Source organism: Pholis gunnellus (assembly GCF_910591455.1).
Source record: "Pholis gunnellus genome assembly, chromosome: 14".
Classification (NCBI taxonomy): Eukaryota; Metazoa; Chordata; class Actinopteri; order Perciformes; family Pholidae; genus Pholis; species Pholis gunnellus.
This window is the reverse complement of record NC_136541.1, coordinates 22,643,853-22,670,915: the sequence shown is the minus strand read 5'-3', so window position 1 is coordinate 22,670,915 and position 27,063 is coordinate 22,643,853. Positions and strand designations below refer to the sequence as shown.

The following is a 27,063-nucleotide window of genomic DNA, read 5'->3' as shown; positions in this document are numbered from 1 at the left end:
GATCTAAACCCGTGAGATTAAACCATGAGGTTGATAACTGGTGAACATGCGCTTTGAACTTAACAAAGGGGTTTGTTTCGTGCTGCTGATGGATGCTGGGACAGCAAAGTGAGGATTTAGTAAGGCAAGAGAAGCAGGCACAGGTGACAGAGGATTCTGAGCTCCGACATAATTATTATGTCTACGCTAGTTATGTAAACAGGATTATGAATGGATATTTATTTAAATGTTATCATTTTTGTCATGTTGCACTTACAGCTGCACCAATTAATCATTTGATATTAACAATGAATCAATTGTAGCAGTCCATCCACCAGAGGCCCCTCTCTTCTGCTGCTGGTTCAGGAGCTTTTCAAGCACTTCCTTCCAAGGCCAGATGCACCTCAGTGAGCAATGCAGCATAGCTGGGCAGAGCTCCTAGAAAGAGAAAAGGTACAACAGCACAGGGAACACATGCGGCCGTACCACCGCCCAGCAAGCAGAGTTACCTGATCATTTCCACAGGAGTTGGTGGAGACCAAGCCAGAGCAGAAGTAGAATGGATATTGGAGTCACATTGATCGGGTGGCTAGAAACACATCTAATTGTTGCTCTTTGTCTGCTGCCAGATGTGTAAATAGGAAAAAGTGTTTGCCTTATCAACTGCTGTCGCCAAGTGCTCCCAAAAATTAGCAGTTCAGTGTTTTAATAAAATGTTACGCTATTAAAATGTTATCTTACTCATAAGTCATTTGTAAATGAATAAAAGATAACACACTGAAGGGCAATTTCACATGAAATAGATCGCGGCCGCTGATGGAACGATGAATTGCGCATCATTTGCAACAGCCGTCTAACTTTGCGACCTATAATGGATGGACTAAAAGAATAATAGTCAAGATGGACTGGTCAAATTAATCAGACCAAACTCCGGCTGGCGGAGTCGGGGAATTCTTCTGTAAAGCAACCCTTACGTAGAGAGTGTGTTGTACCTCTTGCCGTTGCCGCCGTGTGTTTCTATCTGCTGGCCTCACTGGCTGGACCGAGACTTTTCTGGTGCCATGTGCCAACAGGAATCTCTGGAGACTCAATTAGAACACAGACACACACAGCCTGTCAAATGTGTGTGTGTGTGTGTGTGTGTGCAACCTTGTGTAATTGCGCAAGTGTTTTTGCATCGGTGTGCATGTGTGTGTGTGTGTTTGTGTGTGAGTCAACTGTGGCCATGCAGACAGGCCTCCCAGTTAATGAGGTGCTCATTAAACGAGACTTCACAGCTTTTTCTTTTTTTGGAATGGACTTTTATGAGGTGAAGAGTTCGAGAGTCAGACAGGGACACACACCTTTAGTCATATTTCAAAAAGATGCCATTTATTCAGAGACACAGGCTCAGATCTATAGTTCTCATAATACAGAGTAGCCCTCTAGCCTGATAAGTTGTAAGTAGTTGTCTCCCTAAGCAACTACTTTGAATCATGCACCTCTACAATACGGCCTACTAAAAATCATGTTCCCATACAATTGAACTGCATTCTTGATTACGTCTTACTACAAATATAACAAACATCACATCACAGTTTGGGTTCAAATAAGTTTATTACGTAACTCAAGTTAGAAATGAAGTTACTCTCTGCTGGAGCTCCGGCTGCCGGTCAATCGCTTCATTGAACTCAATTACAAGAATATCTTGTTTACCTATGTAGATCATATAGAGCTGTAGATCATATAGAGCTGTAGATCATATAGAGCTGTAGATCATATAGAGCTGTGGTTCTCAAGCTTTTTTCGTGTCAGACCCCTGATTTGATAAGATATTGCTTCAGGGTTCAAGATTTTAGATGTTAGATAAGATAAGATACGACTTTTGTCAAAAAGTACAAAATCCACAGTAACTAAGTATAACTAAAGAACTAAAATACTAAAATATTATATATACAGACAGGGTATTTGTATTGCACAGTGTGTTCCTATTGCTCAGATTTGTAGTGTAGATATGGGGGCCTCCCCCCGATAACATGGTAGGGGAAACATATGATTATGATAACAACTCTATAGCTGTCAAAACAGATAAGGAGATAACTTTGTAGAAATGAAAATAGTCACTGTTATAACTCACATTTGGCTCACTTCTTTTGTGAATTGAATAGTGAAAATGAAACATTCTCCATTTTCTGGGGACCCCCTGAAACTCCCTCAAGGGGCCCTGGGTGAGAACCACTGTCATAGAGGTATCAGTATGATATTAAGACGGTTACATAAGCAGTTCAAAGTATCTCGAAGTAGCTTTAGCATGAGGAGCAGACTCTCCAACGAGTCATCTACATTCACCGCCTGTTCCATCTCGAGCCGAAACCCATTATAAAGACAGCTTAAACAATTAGTGTCTCAGTCACTCAGTTAAGCTGTGATTTCATTAACGAAGCAGCCGATTCATTAACCACTTTATATCTGTTTACATCAGCCGGTAACTCAGCCAGGGCCAGTCAGCAGACACAAGTCCTCATGATGGGACGATGATCACCTTTTCATTTCACACCAGATGACATCAGACATTTACGACCCCTCATCACTCACTTTTTGCAGTTGACACCTTATTGGTCGGAGATGATTAGGACCGAATTTGCTATTCATAAATTCACAATGGGGCTCTTCATTTGGAACTTTTAATTATTTCCCTTCTGTGTTGAAAGGTTAAGCGTGGGGAGGAGGGAGGAAAGTCTGTTTCAATTCTCCGGCACAAGTTTGGCCTCCGAGTGACTGCTGGCCAAATTCATGACAGCGACCCGTATCTCGGCCAATCGCTTTAAATCGTCCCCTCCAGTGAGGAACAAAACGATTCCCTTTTGCCCAAACACAGGTGAGCTTGGTGCAGCCTAAGCCTCATGCAAACACCGGCCACCTTTACTTTTCCCTGGGCCCAAAAAACATCTCAGACAGGAGAAGCTGCTCTGCTCCTGCTGCACTAAGAGAACAAGGATCTATTACTCGTACAAGCAATTCGTTGAGGAGAGACGTTCTCACCTGTAATTACTGACACGCTTGCCACAGGACACCGTCTGCTCGGCAGGAAATAGACGCTTTGATCCGAGGCTCAATTTGGCATCTCGGGATTGCATGTGCACATTCAGGCTGTCAACACTTCAATCGCCATATCATTGACCATCATAAAGAGGATGAGTTATGTCACCAAGAGGGTGATTATTGTGTCAGCACCCTGTGAGTGTTTTCGCAGAGGCAAACTGTGACTGCATTAGCGTCTTTTGATACTTCCACGTCTTTGACTGTGGGGGGGTTGCTGGGGTTTCAAGAGCATTCTGTAAAAGCTTTGCTATCAAGCAACAGATAGAGGATAACAAAAAACATCAAATATAAACTACAAAGTGTGAGCGAGGGAGTGATTTCACTTTGTGTGTTTAAGTATAGTCAGTTTCAAAAAGCACAACATGTAATCACAAGGTGAACGCTCTCAAGGATTGAAAAACAAAATGGCTCTCCTTCAGGCAGAAAGAGGAGGAAGTCATATTATTCGGCGTGTCGAGTCACTTCAGGAAGAGCGTGCTTCAGAGAACACTTGAAACACAAGGGAGGGGAAAGGAAACACTGCAGATAGGTCTTTATGTCGATAAGAAAAAAATTGAAACATGATGTAATATTTTGAGTTAATTTAGTTGCAAGATTAACCGGATTACTTTCTCCCAAAGGCTTGAATTAATGCATGGCAGATTTTAGAAGTGGCAGCGTTGAAAATAAAACTATTGACGCCTACTTATTCATACAGTCTAAAGAGCTTCATAATCTGCACCCTCTATCCTTAATTCATTTGTTTTAAAGGGGACATATTATGCTAATTTTCAGGTACTTGCTTGTATTTCGGGTTTCTACTTGAACATGTTTACAGGCTTAAATGTAAAAAAAATACATTATTTGTCTCATACTGTCTGTTTGAATATAGCTGTGTTCACCCTTTGTCTGAATCCGTTTTAGCGCCTGTCTCTTTAAGACCCACTCTCGAAAAAGTACAGTCCGCTCTGATTGGCTTGCGACAAAAATATGGCGCATCTTTACAAAGGAAGGTGTCAAGCCATTGGTGGAGATACTCAATTATGGATACTCAGAAGATGAGTTTGCATGTGACATAGGACGGGGAGCCAGATCTGAACGTTGAAACACGTTTTCGGGTCTAGGCAGACCCACAAAAAACTGACTGGGTTGTCGTATTTCAAAGTTTGTAGGTTGGTAGGCACTCCAGATACCCAAATGTTCACAAGCACAGGGAATAAGGGAAAAGAGAAGAAACATCAGGATGAGCAACCGATGATGGATCCGTGTTTCAGGACAGACAGACAGACATGCAGTTATGTGTTTTTAAAGGAGGCCTACAATTTATATTGAAAATAAGAACGTCAATACATGATACATGGCAACGTCATTTTGACCTGATTATGGCGCTAAACGCAAAGCCAGGGGTAAGCCGCACTTATTGCAATTCATCCCATGGGGAACATGAATGTGATGCACCAGATTGCATGGTAGTCTATCCAATAGTTGTAGAGACATTTCACATGTTGAGACATAAGCAACATCAAACACCTCACAGTGGGGCTGGATGAATAATAAGGGGATTCATCTTCTGGGGACAATGAATGTCTGCACAATATATTGTGACTATCGACCAGGCAGATGTATAATGTGCAAACAACTAGTTGACAATGCAATCCCTAGAGTCCTGTCGCATTGTTGAATGAAATATAAATGACAAGGGAGAAGAGCACTGGGTGAAATCTTCTTGTTTGTTGCTGGAGATGGATTTGACGATTGGGTTTCCAGTTGCTTTACCTGAACATATGGCAGGTCTTATTTCAATATTGAAAGTGTAGTTTGTAAAAATCCAAATATTAGCATGTAAAGTGGCTCCAACTGTAAATCATTTTTGGTGATGCCGTTCTCGTAAATCACTGACAACACGGATCGCCTACTTATCCATTTGGCTTCATAACCTTCACACATAAAGGAACCTCAGCGATAATGTAAAAGGTGTAAAAAACATAAACAGAGTGCTGCTCTAACTCGGGATCATTTGCAGCTTGAGCGGGTGCACCGTTAAAACCCATCTGTCTGCAGGCAAACGCGGCGCCGGCCCATCTGGGTTCCTTTTGCTATCCGAGACCTTGGGAGCATTGAAGGTTAATGCCCCCTTATTAGGCAAAGCCATCAGACCCCGGAATGGCTCCCCCTTAATGTCTGAGGTCTGCATGTTAAGGAATGCCTTACACCGGTTAAGTAGGGGTTCGCCATCGTGCACCTGTCCTCCATTTATCCTTTATTAATAATGGGGAGGCTGCTGCAGGGTTTGCTCACAAGCTGATGAGCAGAACCCAACAGACCTACGGTAAAATCCTCATTACGGCTAAAAAGAAAGTAAAGGCGCAATCTCCAGATTCCTTTGGGCGAGCAGAGCAACAGAAATGATTGCAATTCACTGATGCGCAATGCATGCTGTTAAAATGACTGTGGTTGCGTGCCTGATTGAATACTGCATATTGTTGGCTAAGGGTGGCAGATTAAAAAAAGAATAAACCATTAAAGAGCAAACATAAACAAGCAAATAACAATAAGAGACAGGAAGTAAAATAGATGATGAATTGAGTAATGGAATAACAGAGCAGGTACGCTCATAAAGGTAAAGAGAGTCAAAGGAGTAATGACTAACGCCTCCGCTGTTGACAGCACACATAGGCTGTGATTTATGGAGCTGATCGTTTGTTGTACCATGATACCCAGACAGTGCTGGTCAGGCATGTGGTTCCTTATTTTGGTAATGAGTGTCAACCCTGTCTGCTACAAAGTAACATTCCCATACAACTAAACTGTATTCAGTCTGAGTTTTAAAATGTTTGAAACACAGGGTTAAAATAGCCACATTGTCTCATTTACAAAGATGTGACATTTTTGTTTGTTTTTAAGGCACCTTGATGGAGCGAGGCTGAGTAATCGGTAACGTGACTTCAGGCCTCAGTGTGCTTCAAACCAACTAGTTTGTACAACTGACCACAACTACAGGCGATACATCTGTCCCACATGGCGAGCTCCAGGACAAGCTTTTCCCTCTGGCGGAAAAAGGAAGTTTCATGAAACCATGGTTTTGTATCAGCATCTTTCGGGAGCGGCAATTGTCACATATGGAGAAAACAAATACTCCCAATCGGCTTAAGTGGCATTTTTTATTTCTTTTTGTATACAGCTTCTCGTTTTTAACTCTAATGTTAATGAGCTGCCTGGTTTTTGCATGAGTTCCTGTAAATATACAACACTTTATTGTCAAATTAAAAGTTCCACAATTTTCTACACTAGAGCAGAGCATATTTGATATACTAAATACAATGTAACCTTTAATGTGTTCGCGTCTTGTGTTACAACATTAAATGTCCATTTTAGTTTGAGCAGTTTATGAGTAAATGTTTGTACGGGTAGTCCATGATGAACACAAATCGCCGTTGCAAGTGGTCAGTAGGGTCATCTGGTTAACGCTGCATCGATGTAGACTTTCTGTTTGAGTTTTTTTTAGCCCATTTTCACTCTTCTCTAATTGGTTTGCGATGGCAGTTAATATGGTGGAGCCTCCACGCAAACTCACAAACGCAGTGGAAGAGGGTCGGATTGGAACTGGACCATTGACAAACTTGTTGCCCTGATCTTTCCTTACTTGTCCATCTGCTGTACAAACTACAAATGTGTGTAAAATGAGAGTGAGAGAAAATTGATCTGCACACAAGTAGGTGTGATTGTCGGTTTCCAAAATTTCCAGAAAAAGTTGAACGCAGCCTGCTGCTTCCATTGTTGGAAAGGGGTTTTTCAGCAGCGGTTTGAAGCATAGTGAGGAGTATATGTTTTCATTTTGAAATAGATGAAATAGCACACAGCCCAAGCACAGGCTGTTTCCTCTGCACTGTGAAAATCATTCTTGTGGCTGACTTGCGATAAAAACAGTGACATTTAAATTACTCTCCGTTCTTTCTGGGGAAACAGATTGATTTTGTTTTGGAGCTACTTATGCAGTTTGAATCAAAGATGTCAACCTTGCACACATAAAAGACGTCTCTTTAAAACAAATGCCAGCATCGTCTGAAGTGTTGGTATTTAAGTAGCTTACGACTTGAATGTAAAACACGCATGGAATTGTCTATATCACAGAACTCAGTGTTGCCTGACAGTGATTTCCCACATCCTTCATCCAAATAGCCTCCAATTTACTCCCCCCCCCCCACGGCGACACCCTATACTCTGCCGGTAGCGATACAGACAACACCTCCATCATGGTGTATGACAGTGGAAGTAAGAATGACGTCCTCCTGTTCTTTTAGCAAATGCTGTCAGAATGTCCTTGAGCAACCTCCGGCAGTTCGGCTGCAGCGCCTCAGCTGGAGCCGACGGTAGAAGAGCTGTGGTTTTTAATGGGCAGCTCCCGAAGTCCGACTGCGCCAGTCAGCCATTTCCGCTCGTCACCGTGCCATTGTGAAGCGGGACGTTGCTGTAAAGAGCATATGTGCTCTGTAAGCCCTCTCCACAGTTAAATGAAATAGTGAGAGGGTTTTTTTCCCCTCAGGTGGAAGCAACTTGAAAATAGCTTGCTGGATATCAACGCCCCCACCTCGGTAATAGCCTAAATCCATTATCCATTTCTGATCTCTGGGCAGGAGTCCGGGAGGGAGTTCATCTTCAAACAGCTATGCTAAAAGAACGGTGGCCTCCTGAGGTGTTTGTTCCAGCTGAGAGCAGCTGGATTTGACCCGGAGGATAACACAGTGCCCCGGTGAGGAACAGGAGTCGTGGTTTTCACTCATGCAAGACAAGAAGTTGAAGGACGCTACGGAGGTCCTCAGGCTTACTGTGTTGGTTTCCAGTGAAGGTGGATTGGTTGAAAGGAGATTCTTTTTTTGTTTATGCTGTGTGTTTTCTTGATGAGTCATGAGGGGGAAAAGCTAGCAAAGTGATGAACTTAAGATTCACAGGGCTGGGAATAATAAATGAACAATTTAACGAGTTGTGTATATATGAAGTGGTTCTAATGCAATGCTTTTATTAACAACTGAAAAGATGTTATTCTTGATCATCCAACACTGTTAACACTTATATTATGTTTAAAATAATATCAGTGTTACATATTGCTGTGATATGTATTGAATGTATATACCTAATGTATTTTAATGTTAACCCCTCTTCCCCGGCTTAACATTTGCGGTTTTTTTGCCGCTTTGTCCGCCAATTTCCACAGCCTCCTCCTGGATGTGATACAATCAGGCATCAGGTCAATATATTTTTTTAAGGAAACTAAGATAAGGAAATACACCGCCGCACACTTCTAGTCGGTCTAAAGTGATTATTGACACTTTTTTTAGGGGGGAAATCCTATCCATTGTGCCTTTAAACTTGATTTCTTTTTTATTTCTGCAGGGTACCTGGTCAATGTAAGTTTGGGCCTTTTTGAGTTTGGTATTGATTGTGGTCATGTTCCCAGAATCATTCGCTCTGACTTCAACCCCCATACAACTGGGCTCTGAGTGGGACTTTATTCATCCTTAAACCAGTTCCCAGTGCCTGTGGAAGATTTTTTACTAAACATTTTAGGGAATAGACTGAATAAATTCATATTTAGTTTGAGCCTTGCTTTTGTTTGTATAGAACTGAATTATGATACAGCCATTTACATCAGTGAGACTGATGAGGTATTGCACTCCGAACTGGACTTTAGAATTGACCTATTGCACTGAGCCAGAAGTATAATTATGAACTATGAACACCAGTATCACAGTTTAAAAGGGACTTTGCTTTTTTACTTTTATGTTCGTACGTGTGTTTGGGACTTTGCTTTTGCATTACTCTTTGTGTGGTTCCTTCTTTAAAACAGTACCGAGCAACTGACCGACCGACCAATCTTTACTTATTGTTATGTGTCTCATACAATCACTTATTCTTGCTTACTTCCTCTTGTTTGATGGTTAGTACTGTATCTTCTTAACTTAACTGGACTCTTCATATTGATGAGAACCATCCGAGAAGCCGCCGTTGGAAATATTCTTTGAAAGAGCAGGCACAAAATGAGTCTTGGCAGGTGATTGGATGCATCCGTCAATCGAATGCTTAACAAACCCAGTTGGGAGAGGAGAAAAATCATACTTTTCATTGATTAAAAGCATTCTATGTTCTTCTTTCAATAAAGAAATACTCTCCAGTTCTGATAGAAGTAATGCTATTGTAGCATCTATGCTAACTTGTTCAGGAGTTAAGTGAAGTGAAGAACAAACAGTGTTCTCACACACCCCCAAGCCACGCCCCTCGCTGCCAGTAGCTCCTCACAGCATGCTGATTGGTCCGTGCTCTGGACTACTGGTCACAGACAAATTACTTAAGCCGGATTTTTGTGTGATATTTGATTCCCCCATTCGTGCGTGATCAAGTCCACATCGCGATACTCAATCTGCTGTGTAAGCTACGTTTTCAGGGACAGCACGGATAGAAGCTGCATGGACACATTTGTAATTGATGATGATAAAAAGTACAGTTATTAAATCAGAAATAGTTCCGCTAGATCCCTGAGGGCAAAATGTGTTAAGTCTTCCTGGTAAACTTGGAATTAATGTGAATTCTGAACCTTTGTCAACCCTAGCACACACATGCTCATAAAGTCACAAGCAAACCCACCCAGATGCACACACTCACTGACACTGACAATAATTATCGAAGGCACCAGACAGATTTGCATAATCAGGTTGGGATTGTGAAATAAGCCTCGCAGTCAGTGTAGACATTTGACGCACTGTATAAACAGGCTGTCGGGCTCCGGATGCTTCTACTGAGCTTCACATTCAGTGTGTTAGCAGAATTAACATAGCACCATTTCACAGGGACTGGAATAACAGCACCTCTTAGTCCTGTGAAAGTATTGGGTGTGTGTGATTTAGTGCGAGCGGCGCTCTTATACGACTTAACGACTGCAAATATGCAACTTGCATAATGAAAGTAACATTTTCCCTAATGTGTGCAAACAAATCAAGTCATTCCTCAACAAAGAGGAGCTGTAACCAGCCTGTTTGTGCATTTCTAAACCCCACAAGGATGCCACACTGGCTGGTGTGATCCTCACTCTGGCTTTCAAACCTCCTCTCTTAAACTATTTCTACATTTTGCTCTGCCTTCTACTTCAAGACGAAGCTTTTATGCCCCCTCACCAACCTTGAAAGTGAAGGGAAAACGGCGGTCCTCTTTATGACTCGGTGGAGGCTGAAGGTATGACGCTGGAGCATTTTTTTCCTCATGTTACAATCACCCACCATAGGCCAATAAGAGCACACATCCTGATAGCATTGCTTCCCCCATTTCTCACTGAGGCGATGGCTTTGAAAATGAAACGCCGTGGAGATGTGTTTGAGACGTCTAAATCCCTCACAAACGTTGAGATTTTGCGTGTGTGTGTGTGTGATATTGACACGAAAGGCTTTAATGAGACACACTTCAGTTCCATTCAGGCCGATGCTACGCTGGTGAAAAGGTACGTTGTCCTTTGTGGGTTTCAGTTGCCCAAAGTTACGATTCCTCAGCTTAGGACCCCCCCAGCAGCCACGCCTGACAGTGAAGGGAATTGGGCTGTCATTTGGTCCATTTGTATTCCACTGAAAGCTGGAGCTTAGTGACCTGGGTGAAGAATTTGAATGAGAGCTGTTGGTACACAGTGTCCTCAGGGCTCATTGGGGGACGGGGGCTGGCATTGCAGGACAGCGAGAAGACCACTTTACTTTCACTGAGGTAGAAGTAGTGTTACTTAGATAGAGTTGGTCTGCCAATAACTCTCAGTGTGATTATAGTGACTAGCAAGCATTTTGTTTGTGGTAAAATGACAGTGAATGGGATGTTGTCTGCCAATCCATGGTCAGTAGTTGTGTACCCTGCTGTCTGCTTAGGTGTCTTTTTAATGCTTCCACTCAGAGGTGCCGAAGTCAAAGAAATGTCCCACACAAGTGTGCTCTAAAGGGGAGTGCACTCCTCAAGGACAATACTGTGTGACTCTCTATGGGCAGTTTAAAAATAAAAAAGATCAAAATTGATGCAGCAGAACTAGATATATCTTCTACCCAGTCTCGACCAGACGCCAGCATTACCCACAATGCAAATGGAAGGCAGAGAGTTAAGTTCGGAGATTGGGGTATATTGTGATAGCAGCGTAAAAAAAGATGCTAGTAGGGGCTAATGTAGCCTCTAGCAAAGCTGAGGAGCGGACAACAAACTTGTCCCACCTCTTCCAACAATATATGAACTCAGGATCATGGAATTACCTAGAAACGGCAAAAAGTGGTTCTTCGTGCATATTGTTTGTTTGTTTGTTTGTTTATTTATTTTGCAGGGACAATGCACACCAATCAACAGTAGAACTGTAAGTGAGCCAGAGTTAGCCAGAGAGGCTCATTTCCATCTGCAGATGTTTCAAGGCAGCCTAAAATAACAAAATATCAAATGGCAACGGAATTAAAATTCATAGACAAACGGACAGCAATAGTATAGACAAAACCAATACACAGCAAAAGAAAAGTGTACGCCATTATAGCAGAGCAGACATAACAGGCTGCAGCATGCGTCAGGCAGAACAAACCCTCCTACAGTACAAGCACACACACAGTATAACACTGAAGCACATAACATACACAGCAAAAAAATGGAAAATAGCAACACTGAACAAGGCAAATGCACATATAGGCGAAACAAGCAGACAGGACAGAGAGCACATCAATGCTCCCATACCTGATTGGCAACAAGCCATTCTTTAAGGTTATGCTTGAATGTTTTGTGCGTGTTTTGTGCGCGTATGTGTGGTGGCAGAGCATTCCACGAGTGAGCTGCCTTCACAGAGAATGTAGATTTGCTAAACGAGCTTGACCTATGTGAAATGACAAAATCACCTCTTGAAGCAGATCTAGTGAGTCTGCTGCTTTGAGTGCTTTGTCTATTAAAATCACTAAGCGGAGGCAATATGCCGCGGATATAGAACTGCAAACATCAAAGGTGAAAAAGACGGAAGCATACTGATGTTTGCAGCCTTTAAAAGTGGAAACTTAATCCATCATAAAGCAAATACATGGGATGTAATAAACGCATCAATACAACCACGAAGGCAAGTCGGACATCTTTACTGAGCTACTCTGCTACCCTGTGGAAAGCATGAACTTTTCCTCCCACCGCTTCCCTCCAACAACCTCTATTAATGTTCTCTATGTAAATGCACTGACCACATTCTGCATTTGGAGCATGGTGTTCTAAAAATACAACGCTCAAATTGAGGCCAGCACTTGATCTATGACTGAAAAAGAGTCAGTCAGGTCATATTCAGAGGCAACACTGATGTAGAGGCTCTGAAGTTTGTGCTGCTGGGATTTCAAATGTAATCTAGCTCCAAATGTAGGTTTAACACACCAAAACAAAGTTTAGTCAAATATGAAATGAGTGGATTTATAAAAAGAGCATTACTACACAAGCCACTTCCTGCACCGTTACTGTTATCGTGTGGGTTTATATGTTCTTCTTTCTAATAAACATGATAAAACACAGCTGTAGCATGTTTGATAAATCACCCAAAGCCTACGCCTCTACAGGGATAGATTCAAACTTTAATAATATGCTGTTAATAATAAATAGTTCAGTCTATAGTTGCTTATGAATTTATGAGTTCAGCCCAAGTCAAGCGCAGACAGCGCTGTCGTTCTCTTGAAGGATTTTCAACTAATTATGAAAGATGTGTCTGGAAAAACTGCAAGTCTTTAGGGTATTATAGACTAATCCCAAAACAGAAAGCTTAGTTTAGTTTATTGAGGAGCAAATGTAATTAAGTGCGTATTGTGATGAATCACTCACTACTGAATGAAAAAAGAGTTTCTACTCTTCTTTTTAAGCTTTTTGACAGGATTCACAGATACAGATGTGTAAAAATGGACACTCTGAACATTTACACTTTTCAGCATATATTTAAAAAAAAGAATATATATATATATATATATATATATATATATATATATATATATATACACACTATTTTTGCTTGTTGTGTTTAGTTTTTTGGATGTGTGACAATGGACGCTTTTAACATTTACACACTGTTCAGCTTTGTCTATAAATTAAAAACAATAAAAAAAAACTATATATACTGTATATGAATGATACAAATGAACAAATTGACTTAAAGGATTCATGGTAAGTAAAGTGTTTTTAAAGTATTGAGTCAGTGTTCTGAGAGATGGATCAGAGCTCTCTGAGTCTCCTCTTTAACACAGGGGCTCTGTAGAGAGACTGCCAGAAACAAAATCCTCCCGCTAACTATTGTGTGAGGAGCAGTGTCAGCGCCGTATGATGGATGGTGCGTTTAATGTGGCACAGACACTTTGAAGTGATGGAGATAGCAGCTCACTCGACAGCTCTGGACCCTCTGTTTTCCGCTCTGTCTCCCCCAGCCGCCGTCACTGCGGATTGGGGGGGGGGGGGGGGGGGGGGGGGGGGGGGGGGGCGTCTCAGTGCTCGCCTGCAGACATCCCAACTCCAACCTTATTGTCTGTCATGTTTGCAACTGAGTTAAAGGAGCGGGGGGAAGAAGGGCGATTATTGAAGTTGTTGTTGCGAGGAATCATGTGGGATTTAATGAGAGGATGTGAGATGTGACTGGCAGACAGGGCCACTGCACAGAGAAGAAAATACAAGAATCGTCTTAAGAGAAAGGAGATGTTCCAGGTAGCGGTGCTCATATGACAGGTAGTTGTAAAACCCATCAATTCTAATTCCATCTATGACAGTGACGCTGACAGTGAGCGTATGAAAGGGGTTAGAGCTTATTTGTGTAAATGTCGCAGAATATTTTAATTATACACAGCATAAAAAAAATATAGAAGAAGAAACTGAAAGAGAGACATGTTTTTTTTCAAAGCATACAGAGATGAGAGTGTCTGATGCTGCAATATAATACGATTCAGTAAGCACAAACCTCAGTCTGGCAACTAAATATGTGCACTTGAAGATTAACATTATCCCTATAAAGGAAGGTGAACGTTAGTACGACGAGGCAAGCTCAGAATTCACATCAGACAGAATGCCAGCTCCCAATAAGCTCCACTGAGGCCTCCATCCTTGTGATCCAAACCGACACTGTCAGAAAATCTGTGGACAAAATAGTTTTGAAGCATGAGAAGGAAACAGGAAGGAAACGGCATGTTTTGATATCTGTGTTGTTTAAATGTGCTGCAGGACGAGTCCTAAAACGTTTCCCTCGTCTCAAATGGTTTGTGTAGATGCCTGAAATAAGGTCTCTGCTTAACACAAGTTATGATGAAGAACTACTCAGTAAACATTAGTGGGCGAGAGGTAAATTATAACTTTGTCATGATGTGTTAGGAAGTTAAACAGGTCATAATTCTAAGCTGATTATGCGTCATTCAAACTAACAATGCCCCACCCAGACATTTAATAAAAACAATACAATCTTTTCAATCATTTGAATTGTGTCTTTTCATGCAAACAACCACTACAGATGACAGTAACAGAATAAAATGACAACATTTAGAATATTTGAATATTAATATATTTGATATTTTTATTTATGTTGAATTGTACAAATCCCAAGTGTGTGTGTGTGTGTGTGTGTGTGTGTGTGTAGGTGTGTGTGTGTGTGTGTGTATATGTGCACGTATAGTACATCCTGAAAGGTGTAAATGTTCAGAGTGTCTGTCTGGATTGTCAAACATTTGTAGTTGTGAATCGTGTCAAAAAGAATCAGGTAAAAAACTTTTTCATTCAGTAGTGAGTGATTCATCACAAAAAGCACTTCATTACAGTTGCTTCTTAATAAACTAAGCTTTTTCTTTTCAGATTAGCTAATAATCCTCTAAAGACTTTTTCCAGAAATATCTTCCGTAATTGGTCGAAAATCCTTCAAGAGGACGAGAGTGCCGTCTGTGGGCCTGAACTCATAAATTCATAAACAATTATGCACTGAAATGACAGTGGTACGAGATTTGGTCATAAACCATCTCAGTGTGGTCGTATAATATCGTATGAAAAGTTATTTTCCTCTAATGTCCAACTTGAGCGACAGGGCAGAGCCTGTTCAGGCAAAATGAGGAATTGGTGTGGGACATAAGTGTCTGTTACATCGGTTTTCCAATAGTTAAACCTGCTTCTGGACCAAAGAGATGGGCAGACTAGCCGCCCTTATTATCTCTAGAGCCACACTACTGGCTTGGCTAAAACCAAACAGCAGTTGACTTTGGTCGACTTCTTTCTCCACTACGCTGTAAATGCCTCTTCAAATCCCGACTTGTGAGGAGTTAAATGAACAGGCCTCAGCACAGCCAGTCACTTAGCTGTCGCCTCCGCTTGATGATGTCATGAATCACTAACTCAGCACAGAGATGGAGATTTCAGGGCAGCGTGGTCACCCGTTATGGTGGGGAAAAAAAAAATGGCCTCTTTATCTGATGGATTTGGAGTGAGCCAAATTGTCCATAAATTTGGGACACAGAGTCATAAATGTCAGGAAAGGGAGAAAAACAGACAGACAAATTCCTCCAGCGTGATGGCAGCGCTAATGATTACTTCTGAGAGAGAGAGCGAGAGAGAGAGAGAACAAGGAATAGGGGGGAGGTGGTTGGTGGATGTGTATGAATGTGCCACTCTGCGTTCATCACTGATGGAGGGGAATGGTCACATTGACTCACTGCATGTCTCTGTGCATGTGAGGAAAAAAACCAACTTTGAAACAGAACACATGGGGTATTGTAATGAGATAACTCTATTACTCATAAGAGGGTTTGAGATGAGGTTACCTGGCGTCTCGGCAGCCATATTAAAACAAAGTAGCTGTGGATAACAGGCTGTATTTCCATATTTACAGGAGGGAACAGTAATGGCGACATTCTTTATGGTTTCAGCGACTCCTACAGCTGCAGCAATTAATTCCATCGTTTGTGTTCACAAGCACATCAACAATGCAACTGTTTGATGAAGTTACTAGAAATGATCGGCAACCCGTTCGACGTGCCAATTTATAATATTAAGATTTTGTCATAACGTGCACTGATTTATTTACGGCTGCTGCATGTCTCCCATCAAAACAGACAAATCTGCTTTACAATGCAAAAATACAAATACACCAATATACAACTTGTAGGTCAAAGTGTGCCGTATACGATATTCTTAATAACTCTGATAGCTCTCATCCCGGCTATAAGTGAGTCGCTCCCATGCAGAGTCTCACTTTCATGAGCTTTGCAATCCAGCAGTGTCTTTTTGGACACTTTGTTAAATAAATCCATGATGATAAATCTAACTCATGATGGGTTCTGTGGTCCTGACTTGTCGGTCAATCAGAGGTTTTGCTTTTGAGTGTGTGGTTGATCTGATCTTATTGCCCAATGGAATAACCTGAGATTAAAAAACGAGTGCATGGTAATAATGTGTGGGCTACTATATACTGCAGTCTAAATGCCTCATGTGGTCAGAGGAATAAATGCTCAGAAATCAACATCAAAGACACATGTTGAAGAAAAGTCCTGGGCTGAAAGGCTTGTAGATATGATTTAAACAGAGTTATTTGCTTTATAAAAACTTGCATTTAGCTATCAATCAAATTACAAAAATATGTGTTAACTTTAGTGTCAGGAAGTAAAGTGTATTGCGCAATATTTCTATTGCGCAATATTTTTATAGCTCCTTCCTCATTTTATATTCATCCACTTCTGTACCTAATGATTTCCACTCAGATCTGAAGCATCTTCCGTCTCTAACAGCAGCTGTTCTGGTGGATCAAAAGTATATTCAGCAACTTTCCCATGGCATGCATTTGGACGTCTGACCTCTAAAACGGAGGCGTTTGTACACTGTGCTTGCTTTTTTTTGTCCTTCAAACAATGAACTCTGCACGCTCAGCTCAGTGTAGCTTTTAATGCTTTGTTAAGATCAGTAGAGGTGACATGACACAAACAGTAAAAGCAGACCATCTGAGGAATGCAGCCAGCAAACAGAACGATAAAATTAATGTTGCCCTACTAATTCAGCCTCAGGTCCGTACAGAGAGGCTTTAGAGAGAGATGAGGGAGTAACAAGAGATGCAGAAACCGACTCCACAGTGGAAATGATGACAAGGTAGTACAAAATGTAACCCATACTTTGGTGTTTTATTCTTTCCTCTTTACTTAAGATTTCATTCAACTTATTTTTTTTTCTTGTTACAAAATGTACCAAAACACTGGCAACGAGGAAGATCTTGAGTAATTAGTTAAAATAACTGTTTAGTGTCTTAAAATATAACAACAGATACTATTTAACGTTTTAATAAATGTGTGTATTCTTTCACCATACTTTCATATCAAGTGAATAAATGTTTCTCAACCCCGACTCGCTATCGTCCGGAAGAGAAACAGAGGCCGAGAAGGCCGGAGAGAGACGGACCGTCGTGTGACCGTGGATCACCGGACACTGTAATAGGCTTGAGTCTCATCAGTTGGGCTCAGCTCGGGTCGGCTTGGCTGCAGATTTACCTCCCTGTCTCCCAGCCAACAACAGCGCATGGGAATGGGATTCTTTAGCAGTCCCAGAACAATCCTAGAAGGTCTCACTTAGCTGGCTTTGGGAGAAAAAGAAAATAATAGGTTTCCAGTTTCCCAGAGGTTTCATACTGGGATAATATTTGCCCTCTGGTTCATAATGGAACTCCAATGATCTGAACACCGGAACGCTCTTGGCAAACCCAGCGCGGGGTACGAGCTGTGTCTTCTGCGCCGGTGTTATTCTCAGTGTAATTTACTCAAATGGTCTTTTTTTATGGAGGAGATTCAGCACACACAGACACACAGAAATATTATCCATTTGATTTGATCACCGTTTGAATGTCTCTCTTCGGTTTGGCTGGGGCAGTAGATGTCCATGTGTCTGGTACTACAGAGTAAGTGCTGTTCTGTCTAAGGTACCCATCAGGGACAGAACATTTTGAACATTTTCAGAACAGCATGAGGCAAGTAAAGCCTGGAACATTTTCTTCTTTTTCAAACAATAGCTCAGGGCTCTTACATTTAAAACATGGGGAGTTTTCATTTGAAATAAAAGCAAAAATTTTCTCACAGTAGGTAAAATAAAAGCACCTCATACACACCTATTCAGTATAAAATGGCAAAAGATAACAATTTATCAAAATTCCACTCGTTCTTAGAAAACCATGTAGATCGATGTCATCTGGGTTTTCTCAGAAGGGGTATTGTTAACATCGAAATGACGAGAGCTCATCTTAATTTGTTCTATTTTCTCTTTCTCCACCTTCCCTTTCTGTCCCCCTTGAACTTCCTGCAGATGAATTCAAAGCCCTGCTGAAGCGCTTGCCCACCGACCGGTTCTTGAACGTGTCCACGGTCGCCAAGTTCTGGGCAGCCGACTTGTCCCTCCAGAAGCGCTACGCCCAGCTGGAGTCCAGCACCGCCCTGGTCCTGGGCAAAGCCCAGAAGGTCGTCAGGAAACTGTTCACCCTGAGCAAACGCTGCCCCAAACACCCTCGCATCAGTCTGCCCAGAGAGAGGTAACCCACTAATACACGAACAGGAATCAAACCCAACTACAAAGGCACTCGTAGAGCGCAGGCCTCCACCAAGGCCGTTTCCATAACTGTAATATAGTGGGAGCATCCGCCCCGTGATTCAGATTCGCTCCAACATGTAATTGAATCTTTCTCGGCCGTACACACCAAGTTTAATGAAAATGGGGCCAGTCATTTTTCTGTAATCCTGCTGACAAACAAAACAATGAACCGAAGACATCATTTATTATTACTAGGAGTTTTCGAGGCTGCTTTGTGCCGATTCATCACAGCTGTAGGCTCTCTAACAGCCCACCTCATGTGAGGCACACTGGGGAAAACCCGGAGCCATCTATCGGGAAAGAGCTCAGCTTTGAATTTGGCTAAAACCCCCAAAGGTGATACACACGGGAAAGGTGGGAAACATGCCAGTGGGGTACACAATTGCTCCCTTTAAGCCGATTTCCATCCAGAACATGTATTTGTAGATTGCTGGCATTTTGGCTTCAGCTTTGGGCTGTCTCTGCTGTCAACATGTTGTAGAAACATCCTAACTGTGTAAAACCATTGGGCATGACAGAGTAGTAGCAACACTATCTAGATAGCTGTAGCCTGCATGCACCTGAATGAATCATCTGCATCAATGACCAGTGACACTCCCAGATGGAATGGCCTCGAAGAAACTTCATGCAAAAGGAATTATCAACATTTGACATCAGAAATATCAGTTTAGAGACTGTAAATACACCAATGTACCACGGGTGTTATATTTTCCTCATGATCTGATATTGAAGCCTGGCACTTCTTGAGACTGGACAGAAGACAGGGAACTGAAGAACAGAAACTAGGGACATCTGGACCGACCATTATATACAGAATCTCATGCTTTTAAAGACTAATTAGACTCAGTGAGGCTCAGATACAAATCCTCTTTCGTTATTTCATTCGTACGGGTACCTGTTAAAATATCTTGTTTTATTGACAGCGAAACTTATAGATATGTAAGGAGTATAAATGTGAGTAAAAAATGAAGACATCAAATAATTCAGAAAGACAGATTAGACGATTACTAATAACTTCCAGTATTAGCCACAGTCTTTTATGGTAAGAATCATATTATGGTGCAACTACTTCAATTTGCTCAGCCATATTTCTGAAGTAGCGACCAAACCATGATGTTTCCGAACATTCAAAATGTTTGGGGTTTTTTGGGGGCCTAAACCTAACCAGACCATAGCACTGTCAAACCATAAAACTAACTTGTTCATCATCAGAAATTAGTGTAGTTTAGGAAGACACAGGTAGAAGTGCATTGTGTCTTGATGCCCCTGTCAGCAGGACAATATCGTTCAAGAGAACGTACAAACACCATCAACATTCACTTCCACTTTGGTTGTAATTCCTCGCAATACTGGTCAAGATGTTCTTAATGCACAAACGTGCACATGTTTGGAAACATACCGCGCTGCCACTGCAGCTGCACTGACAAAGAGAAAGAGCAAGGCTGTTGTTGAAACCACCACCTACTAATAATTTGAAAGGCTGACTGACTTCCTTTGCCGGAGTCAATTCTACAGCCGCGGTTGACTCATCTGAGCAAAAACACCCTCGCAAGCTTCACTCACCCGTCGTTCCGTGGCAGGTTTGTTGCCGCGCCGATGGGGAAAGTGAAAAAGCAGGTGAGACGAGGGAGGACGGAGAGTAAGAGAATGTGGAAGAGAGATATGACGGCGGATTGGAGACTAAGAGAGGGAGAGGGATGAAGGGTGTAGTTACCGGTTGGTGGAGGCCTTTGTGTGGTAAGGTACGCGTTATTGTGGCACGCTGTAATCAAGTCCTCTCCCGGACTGACAGCCCGGCATTTGCTTACAGCGAACTTCTATTTCCCTCTGCCTCACGTTCTGTCTTCAGTCACCTTTTTGTCGTCTTTTCCTCTCTCTCTGTCTCACCCCCGTCACTCAGGAGTCGTAACACAGACCGTACAAGCAACAAGACGTTATCAGGGGCCACCACAGCTCCACCGCTTCCTACTGCACAAACCCATTTGTTTTATCATCATTCTTTTTTTTTCTATTTACATAGGCCTGAGGGGTAGGAATTGCTGGAGCATTTGAGCAATGTTGTGTGTGATTTCCTGAACTTAGCCCGGGGATAGAATCTCTCTGCTGAGCCAATTTCCAGTCTGAACTTGTTGCTGCTGTTACCGTGCCAAAGTGAATGGTAATTTATGTATGTCTGCATTTTCATCTCTCGCTGCAGTCATACCAAACACTCACCCTTCTATAAACGGAAAAACAGGTGTCAAATTGCCACGGATAAACTCCAATTTTGAAGTACTATGGACGGCAAATGACATTTTCAGTGTGGTCTATAGACAAATCCTCCTATAAGACAGTTATCAAAGCTTTTTCATAAACGTTGCCCCTTTAACGTTGGTGTTTAACTAACTTTGTGCCTCTAAAAAGAAGAATTTAAAAGACGGCGGGGTGAGCGAATGGAAGAAGCACATGGGATGTAAAATGGGGGAAGGGCGCCACCCCCCCCCCCCCATAACAATGAAAATAGCATTTTGCAATGAGGTACAGAACATATTGAGAACTTATTAACAAATGAGTGAGGACATTTTGTTTTAAAGATGTAAAACACCAAAACAAAAACAACTCAAACAAAAATAAAGAGAAATTCAATACAAGTTGTTACTGTTTACTGCATATTTCCTTTTTATCTATGGATTTGTAGTGACATGAATACACTAAAAAACAAGTTATTAGACTAGTTTTTCTGTTGCGACATTAATTTTATTAGAATTCGATTACAAGTCACCCAGTCAATACAGTGACTGGGTGTATTGCATTTCAGTGTCTCTCTTTTCAAACGGTGACGTAATGCCAAATAAAGAATAAAAAGAAAGATGTAAAGTTTCCAACCACAGCCTGGAGACGGAACACTTACTGGTAATTGTGCTCAGAACATCTGTTTTTACAGCTTCCTGGAGCATAATTCATCCCTCAAAAACCTAATCATAAATCTAACTGAATATACAGCATATATACTTTATAAACGTTGTGGCTTTATTCAGGGCTCTCTTCACGGCCAGTATATACAGAACAGCTGTGCACCTTACTGTTGTCTTAAGACATTAAGACTTAAAACATTTGAGCCTATCCTTTAAACAACAAATTGATGATTTGATATAACTGTTTGTGTACAGATTGAACAAACAAGATAGAGTGTGTTAATGAGTGCGCTGTAGAGGTTGTGGTCAGCTTATATTATAATAATAGATGGACCTCCTGTGTCTAGTCTTTGAAACACTGGACTGGTTGCCTCCCAGCTCCAGACATAGATTGGTATCGATCTTTTCATTTCATTTCAGAAAGAAGGGAAACTATTACTTTAAATTAAGCCATACAGATTGTTGTCAACTAACAGCAACACTTCATGTTTCTGGCACAGGAAGATGATTTCCACATCGCTCTACATTTGCAGTGCCTTCAACCCATATAGCCTGTACATAAGACAAGGATGTAGTCGTTGTGGACTGCTATTTTGAGGCTTCGAGTTAGGCGTTTTGGCCGTCGCCATCTTGGTTTGTACAGAGATAATAAATCAAGTGAGAAGTATACATTTTCTCCTCGACTTCTACACAATCAGACTTCTTTTTGCAACCAGAATAGTCGCCCCCTGATGGCCAGTAGAGAGGATGCAAGTGTGAGGCACTTATGCATTGGCTACACTTTTCAGAACCGGAGGTTCCGCCTGCTACGACCTCTAGGCCACCAGGACGCCGTAACATCCCTATTCTTAATCCTGCCTGCTTGTATGGCTGAAAAGAGTCTTCGTGGTATGGAAGCAATTCATAGACCTGGAACCAGGCTAGGGTGCGGTTGGAGATCGGGGAGACATTTCAGTAGCAGTGCACACAGACAGAGTTTCTCCCACACATCTGTGACACACACACACACACACACACACACACACAACATGTCGTTAACGGCTCGAACAAGCCACAAATATAACTTATTAATAGTCTCAGTTAAAGGATATCATATTGAACGCAGACAGCTAGAGTTTAGAACTGGCACTGCAGTCCAAATTCAAAATATTGAAAGCTTTAAAAGTGTTCCTTTAACTTTAAACATCATGTGGTCAGAATGTGAAACAGACTGGAACGATCAACCAATCAGGGCAGTGAAACACTCATTGTCAGCTTGGTGTATTCTCTCCTTGAATATACTGTACTGTATACACAACACATCACTGTGTTATTTTCTCTCCCTCCTCTGCAGGCCTGTCGGGTTTTGGTTGAGCAGGGCTCAGTCTCTGCTCTACTGCAATGAGCACGGCGTGCAGGGCTCCTTCTCCGAGGAGGTGAAGAGCTGTAGCTGCCCCGCGGAGCAGCCCACCTGCCAGGGAGCCGTTCCCTGCGTCGTGGGCACCTCCTCCACCTCCTGCTCTTCCTGCGCCGCCGACAACGCGACCCGCTGCGGAGCCTGTCACCACGGCAACCTCCTCCATCTAGGCTCCTGCCGGCCGAGCATCGCCGCTTCCCTGGACCACTACCTGAACTTTGACTTGGACATGCCGGATGCTGAGGTTCTCAAAGCTTCTAATATGTGTTCCTTAGATCCTCAAACGTCTATTATTACGCTGTATTAATGCCTCGACACAAACATATAACTCTAATAACAGCTGTAAGAGAGTTTCAAATATAGATCTGTAGAGTTTACACCCACACACACATACACACAATGTGTACGGTGGCTTTACAAGCCTTAGTCCAGTTTGGGTTGTCTGATTGAGAGTGAAATCAATACTTTTGGTTCGTTCATTTAGTCCGGTTTGGTTTCATAGTCCAAAAATTTAAATCGGAGCAAATAACCATTTTAATTGGCTTGAGGGGCGTGTATGATGGAGTGAATTCATCTTTCTTGTCTCGAGAGCTGTCACTTCTATGCAGTGAATGGCTTTTTTTCTCAATTTCACTTGCTCCAATATATCTTAAATTACATTATAAAAAACGTCACTATTTTTGTGGCCCTCATTTAGCGTATTCTACAACGTCTTTCTCTCATGTTAACCTGTCGTGTCCATCTTAAAAAATGCCCCTGCATGCAGGCCTGTGTTTGAAATTGACTTCCTGCAATTGGGTCGGATCAGGTTCAATCAATCCGCTCTAGGGTTCTCTAACAAACCTCACACAAGCGATCTCGGAATGGTTGTTTTGATCTGCACCAGAGTACGATTACTGCCTTATCAACTGCCCAAAAGGATCACACCAGGCGTTGAACCACACCAGAGTTTGTGAACATTTTGGTTCACTTCCGGCAATTATGTCCAATTATGTTAGCAATGCAATCGAGCCTCACAAATGTTTGCTTGAAAGGGGCTCGAGACCACCACTCGCAAGCTGTTAGGACCATTTGTATTCTGATCACAACAGTTATTGCATTCACAACTGTGCTACCAACCCACACCTGAGTTCCAATAAACGCATGCTTTGGTTCAATTGCTGCGATTCTGTCGGGTTATGTTCTCAATGCAATGGAACCGCACTAGGGTTCCCTAAAAAAACGGTCCAAGACTACCTCTAAGTGCTCTCAGACTTGTTTTTTTGGTCCACACAAGAATACGATTACTGCATTGACAACCGCACCACAGTTCCATTAAAAGAGACTACATGTTGAAAGCATACTTAGTGATCTGTCTATTATTATCTGTCTACCTGTAAGAGTGAATGTGATCTCACATTTCTAAAATCTCTCTCCAGGTGAAGTACCTGCTTCAGCGACTGGACAGCAGAATCGAGGTGCACGCCATTTACATCAGCAATGACGTCCGCCTGGGGAGTTGGTTCAACCCCGCCTGGAGGAAGAGAATGTTGCTGACCCTCAAGAGTAACAAAAATAAGTCCAACCTCATCCACATGCTGATGGGCATTTCTTTCCAGATATGCTTGACTAAGAATTCGACACTGGAGCCCGTCCCTGCGATTTATGTCAATCCTTTTGGGGGAAGTCACTCAGAGAGCTGGTTCATGCCAGTAAACCAGCCTGACTTCCCCGACTGGGAGAGAACTCGACTGGATGCCGTCGTCACGGCACAGTGTTACAACTGGACACTGACCATGGGCAACACATGGAAGTCCTTCTTTGAAACGGTGCACATCTACCTGCGAAGCCGCATACTCACAGATGATCCGACAGTGAACGAAACTCTCTTCTATGAGCCGTTAGACCTGGACGACCAGACGTCCAACCTCGGGTACATGAAGATCAACACGCTAAAAGTGTTCGGATACAGCCTGCACTTTGACCCCGAGGGCATCAAGGATCTCATCCTCCAGCTGGACTACCCTTACACGCAGGGTACGCAGGACGCTGCCTTTCTAATGTTGTTGGAGATGAGGGACCGGATTAATCGGCTGTCTCCGCCAGCGCCGCAGCCCCTGGACCTGTTCTCTTGTCTGTTGCGCCACCGGCTCAAGCTGTCCGCCGGAGAGGTGGCACGCATCAAGGACTCTCTGCAGATCTTCAACTCCAAGCTTCCCAATGCCTCTCCTGAACCTGAGCTGGCCCAGCTTTGCAGCTAGCTATCTTAGCATACAGGTCAGGTTCCGGAAGTGATGCTAGAAAGTGGAGTTGCTGCTGGACTAAACAGGGGAGGTTCAACAGAATGATCCACTTGGACCCAAAGCTTCTGGATTAATAGAACATCCAACTCTGAAGGCTGATTGCTGAGCTTTTCTTACAGTTACACTTGGCAGGATTTCTGTTGTCATATTTCTGTCAGAAATTGCTACCAGAGCCCCTTGATGAACAGTGGAGTGATGTTGTGGACTTTTGAGAGAACAGCTGATACTTGGACTCTTTCAGAAGTTCTAGCCCGGAGGCTTACTTTTGCTATTACTGCCCTGCTTTTGGCAAACTGTACGACTGGATTAAGTTAAGAGACTCCCACACACAGACAGTTTTTTTTTTTTTATTTAGAACCTCAGAGAGCCGACGTCATTAAGTAAACCTAAGACATCTGCCTTGCAAAGATAAAGGGGGTTTTGATATGTAAAGAGAAACTCTTAAGGGGTCTTCAAAAATGAGTAAGTGGAAGAGAAGATTTCCCTTTTCTATCCCTATTTTCTTTGGCTACAGAACAATCTCGTGGGAAGGGGAAAAACAAGATAATATTATATATGTGGTGAATGACTTATGTTATGCTTAACAGTTTAAAATTTGATAATCCTGAACCCTGTTACTGTCTTTGAATATTTCTTTTTAATCCCCGCCTTCCATTTTATCTGGCATTTGAAAACGTGTAAGTACAGTATCTATGCTTAACATCCGAGTGAGAAGCCCGTTAGTGATGTTCTGTCCTTGGTGGCGTGTCTATACCAAAAGAAGGTGAACACATTGGCAAACTGAATTGCAAACTATCTTAAGTGTTGAGTTATTTTTTTTAACTCTTCTGATGTGGAAACAAAAAGGTCTGAGGAAACAGCGCTGTAAATAACGCTCCATCTAACCCCAGGTGTGGACAAGTGCACATTGCTTTTTAGATAACTGAGTGCAAAGACCAAAAAAATGTTTATAACAAAAACAAACTCATGCCTTATATGGAGAGTCAATGTTAAGATAAGAAGCACATTTAGTTTCCGTGTTTGATTTCCTGTATTTTGCTTTTTATATTTCAATATTTCTACCAAGACAGACAGACACATTCTCCACAATATGTGGTATTGTAGCTTGTTTTTCCATGTAAATGCCAGACACTTTCTGCAGCGATTTGTTCTGATTTGGTGTTGTGAAACTTTGAGTCACTAGTCACACTCGACGCCAGGACTCGCATACTGTAATTCTTCTGCAAAATCTCCAATTAGACAAACACTCAGCAACTGATTGAACCTGGTGGATCTCATTACGGTTTTAAAAAGATTTTTCAATGGTTTGGTTTAGTCTCAGGTCAATGAAACTATTTAGATTTTTTCTTTACTTGTGGGTCCAATGTCAGCTGCTGGTTACCGCGGCGACTGGAGCTACAAGGTTTCTGTAGGGCAGCGATGGTACTCCTGAGAGCTGCCAACTTACCAGGATGATACTTGATATGATTCTACATTTACTCCACTAATTTCTCACTGAAAGTCAGTAAACCTTGTATGTCATTTCCTGCAGTTCTTCTGTGCTCAGCTTGCTTCAGTAAAAACAAAGTGGTTTATCTATTTGGGATCCTCGTCCTTGTTTGCTTTTAATCCTCACTGGTATAACATGTGTGCTTTGTTTGCAGCTCATGGTCAGATTTTTCCCGTTGTCCTCGCCGTGTGAGCAGAGATACAGGGTCAGATTTACTAAGAAAATAGTGCAATGCAAGTGTGTGCCGGTGGAGGACAAACAGAGCAGTTTCTAGCATGTAGCGCCTTCACGGTTCATTAAACATCACATTAAAATGGAAGTTTAATCAACACAAAATCTCTCAAAACTCAAAAGTACAGATAATCATTGCTT

At 42.2% G+C, this 27,063-nt stretch overlaps 1 protein-coding gene across 1 annotated transcript in view; it reads left to right on the top strand.

The window, feature by feature from the left end:
- Window positions 1-25,160, top strand: part of brinp2 (bone morphogenetic protein/retinoic acid inducible neural-specific 2) — a gene marked incomplete at both ends in the record, with an annotated part of 121,957 nt that extends 96,797 nt beyond the window's left edge. Inside the window, 3 exons of the mRNA XM_079172509.1 lie at window positions 18,349-18,571; window positions 22,858-23,164; window positions 24,339-25,160. Of these exons, the coding sequence (XP_079028635.1) occupies window positions 18,349-18,571; window positions 22,858-23,164; window positions 24,339-25,160 (1,352 nt within the window). The remainder of the gene's footprint in view (window positions 1-18,348; window positions 18,572-22,857; window positions 23,165-24,338) is intronic.
- Window positions 25,161-27,063: the final 1,903 nt, after the last annotated feature.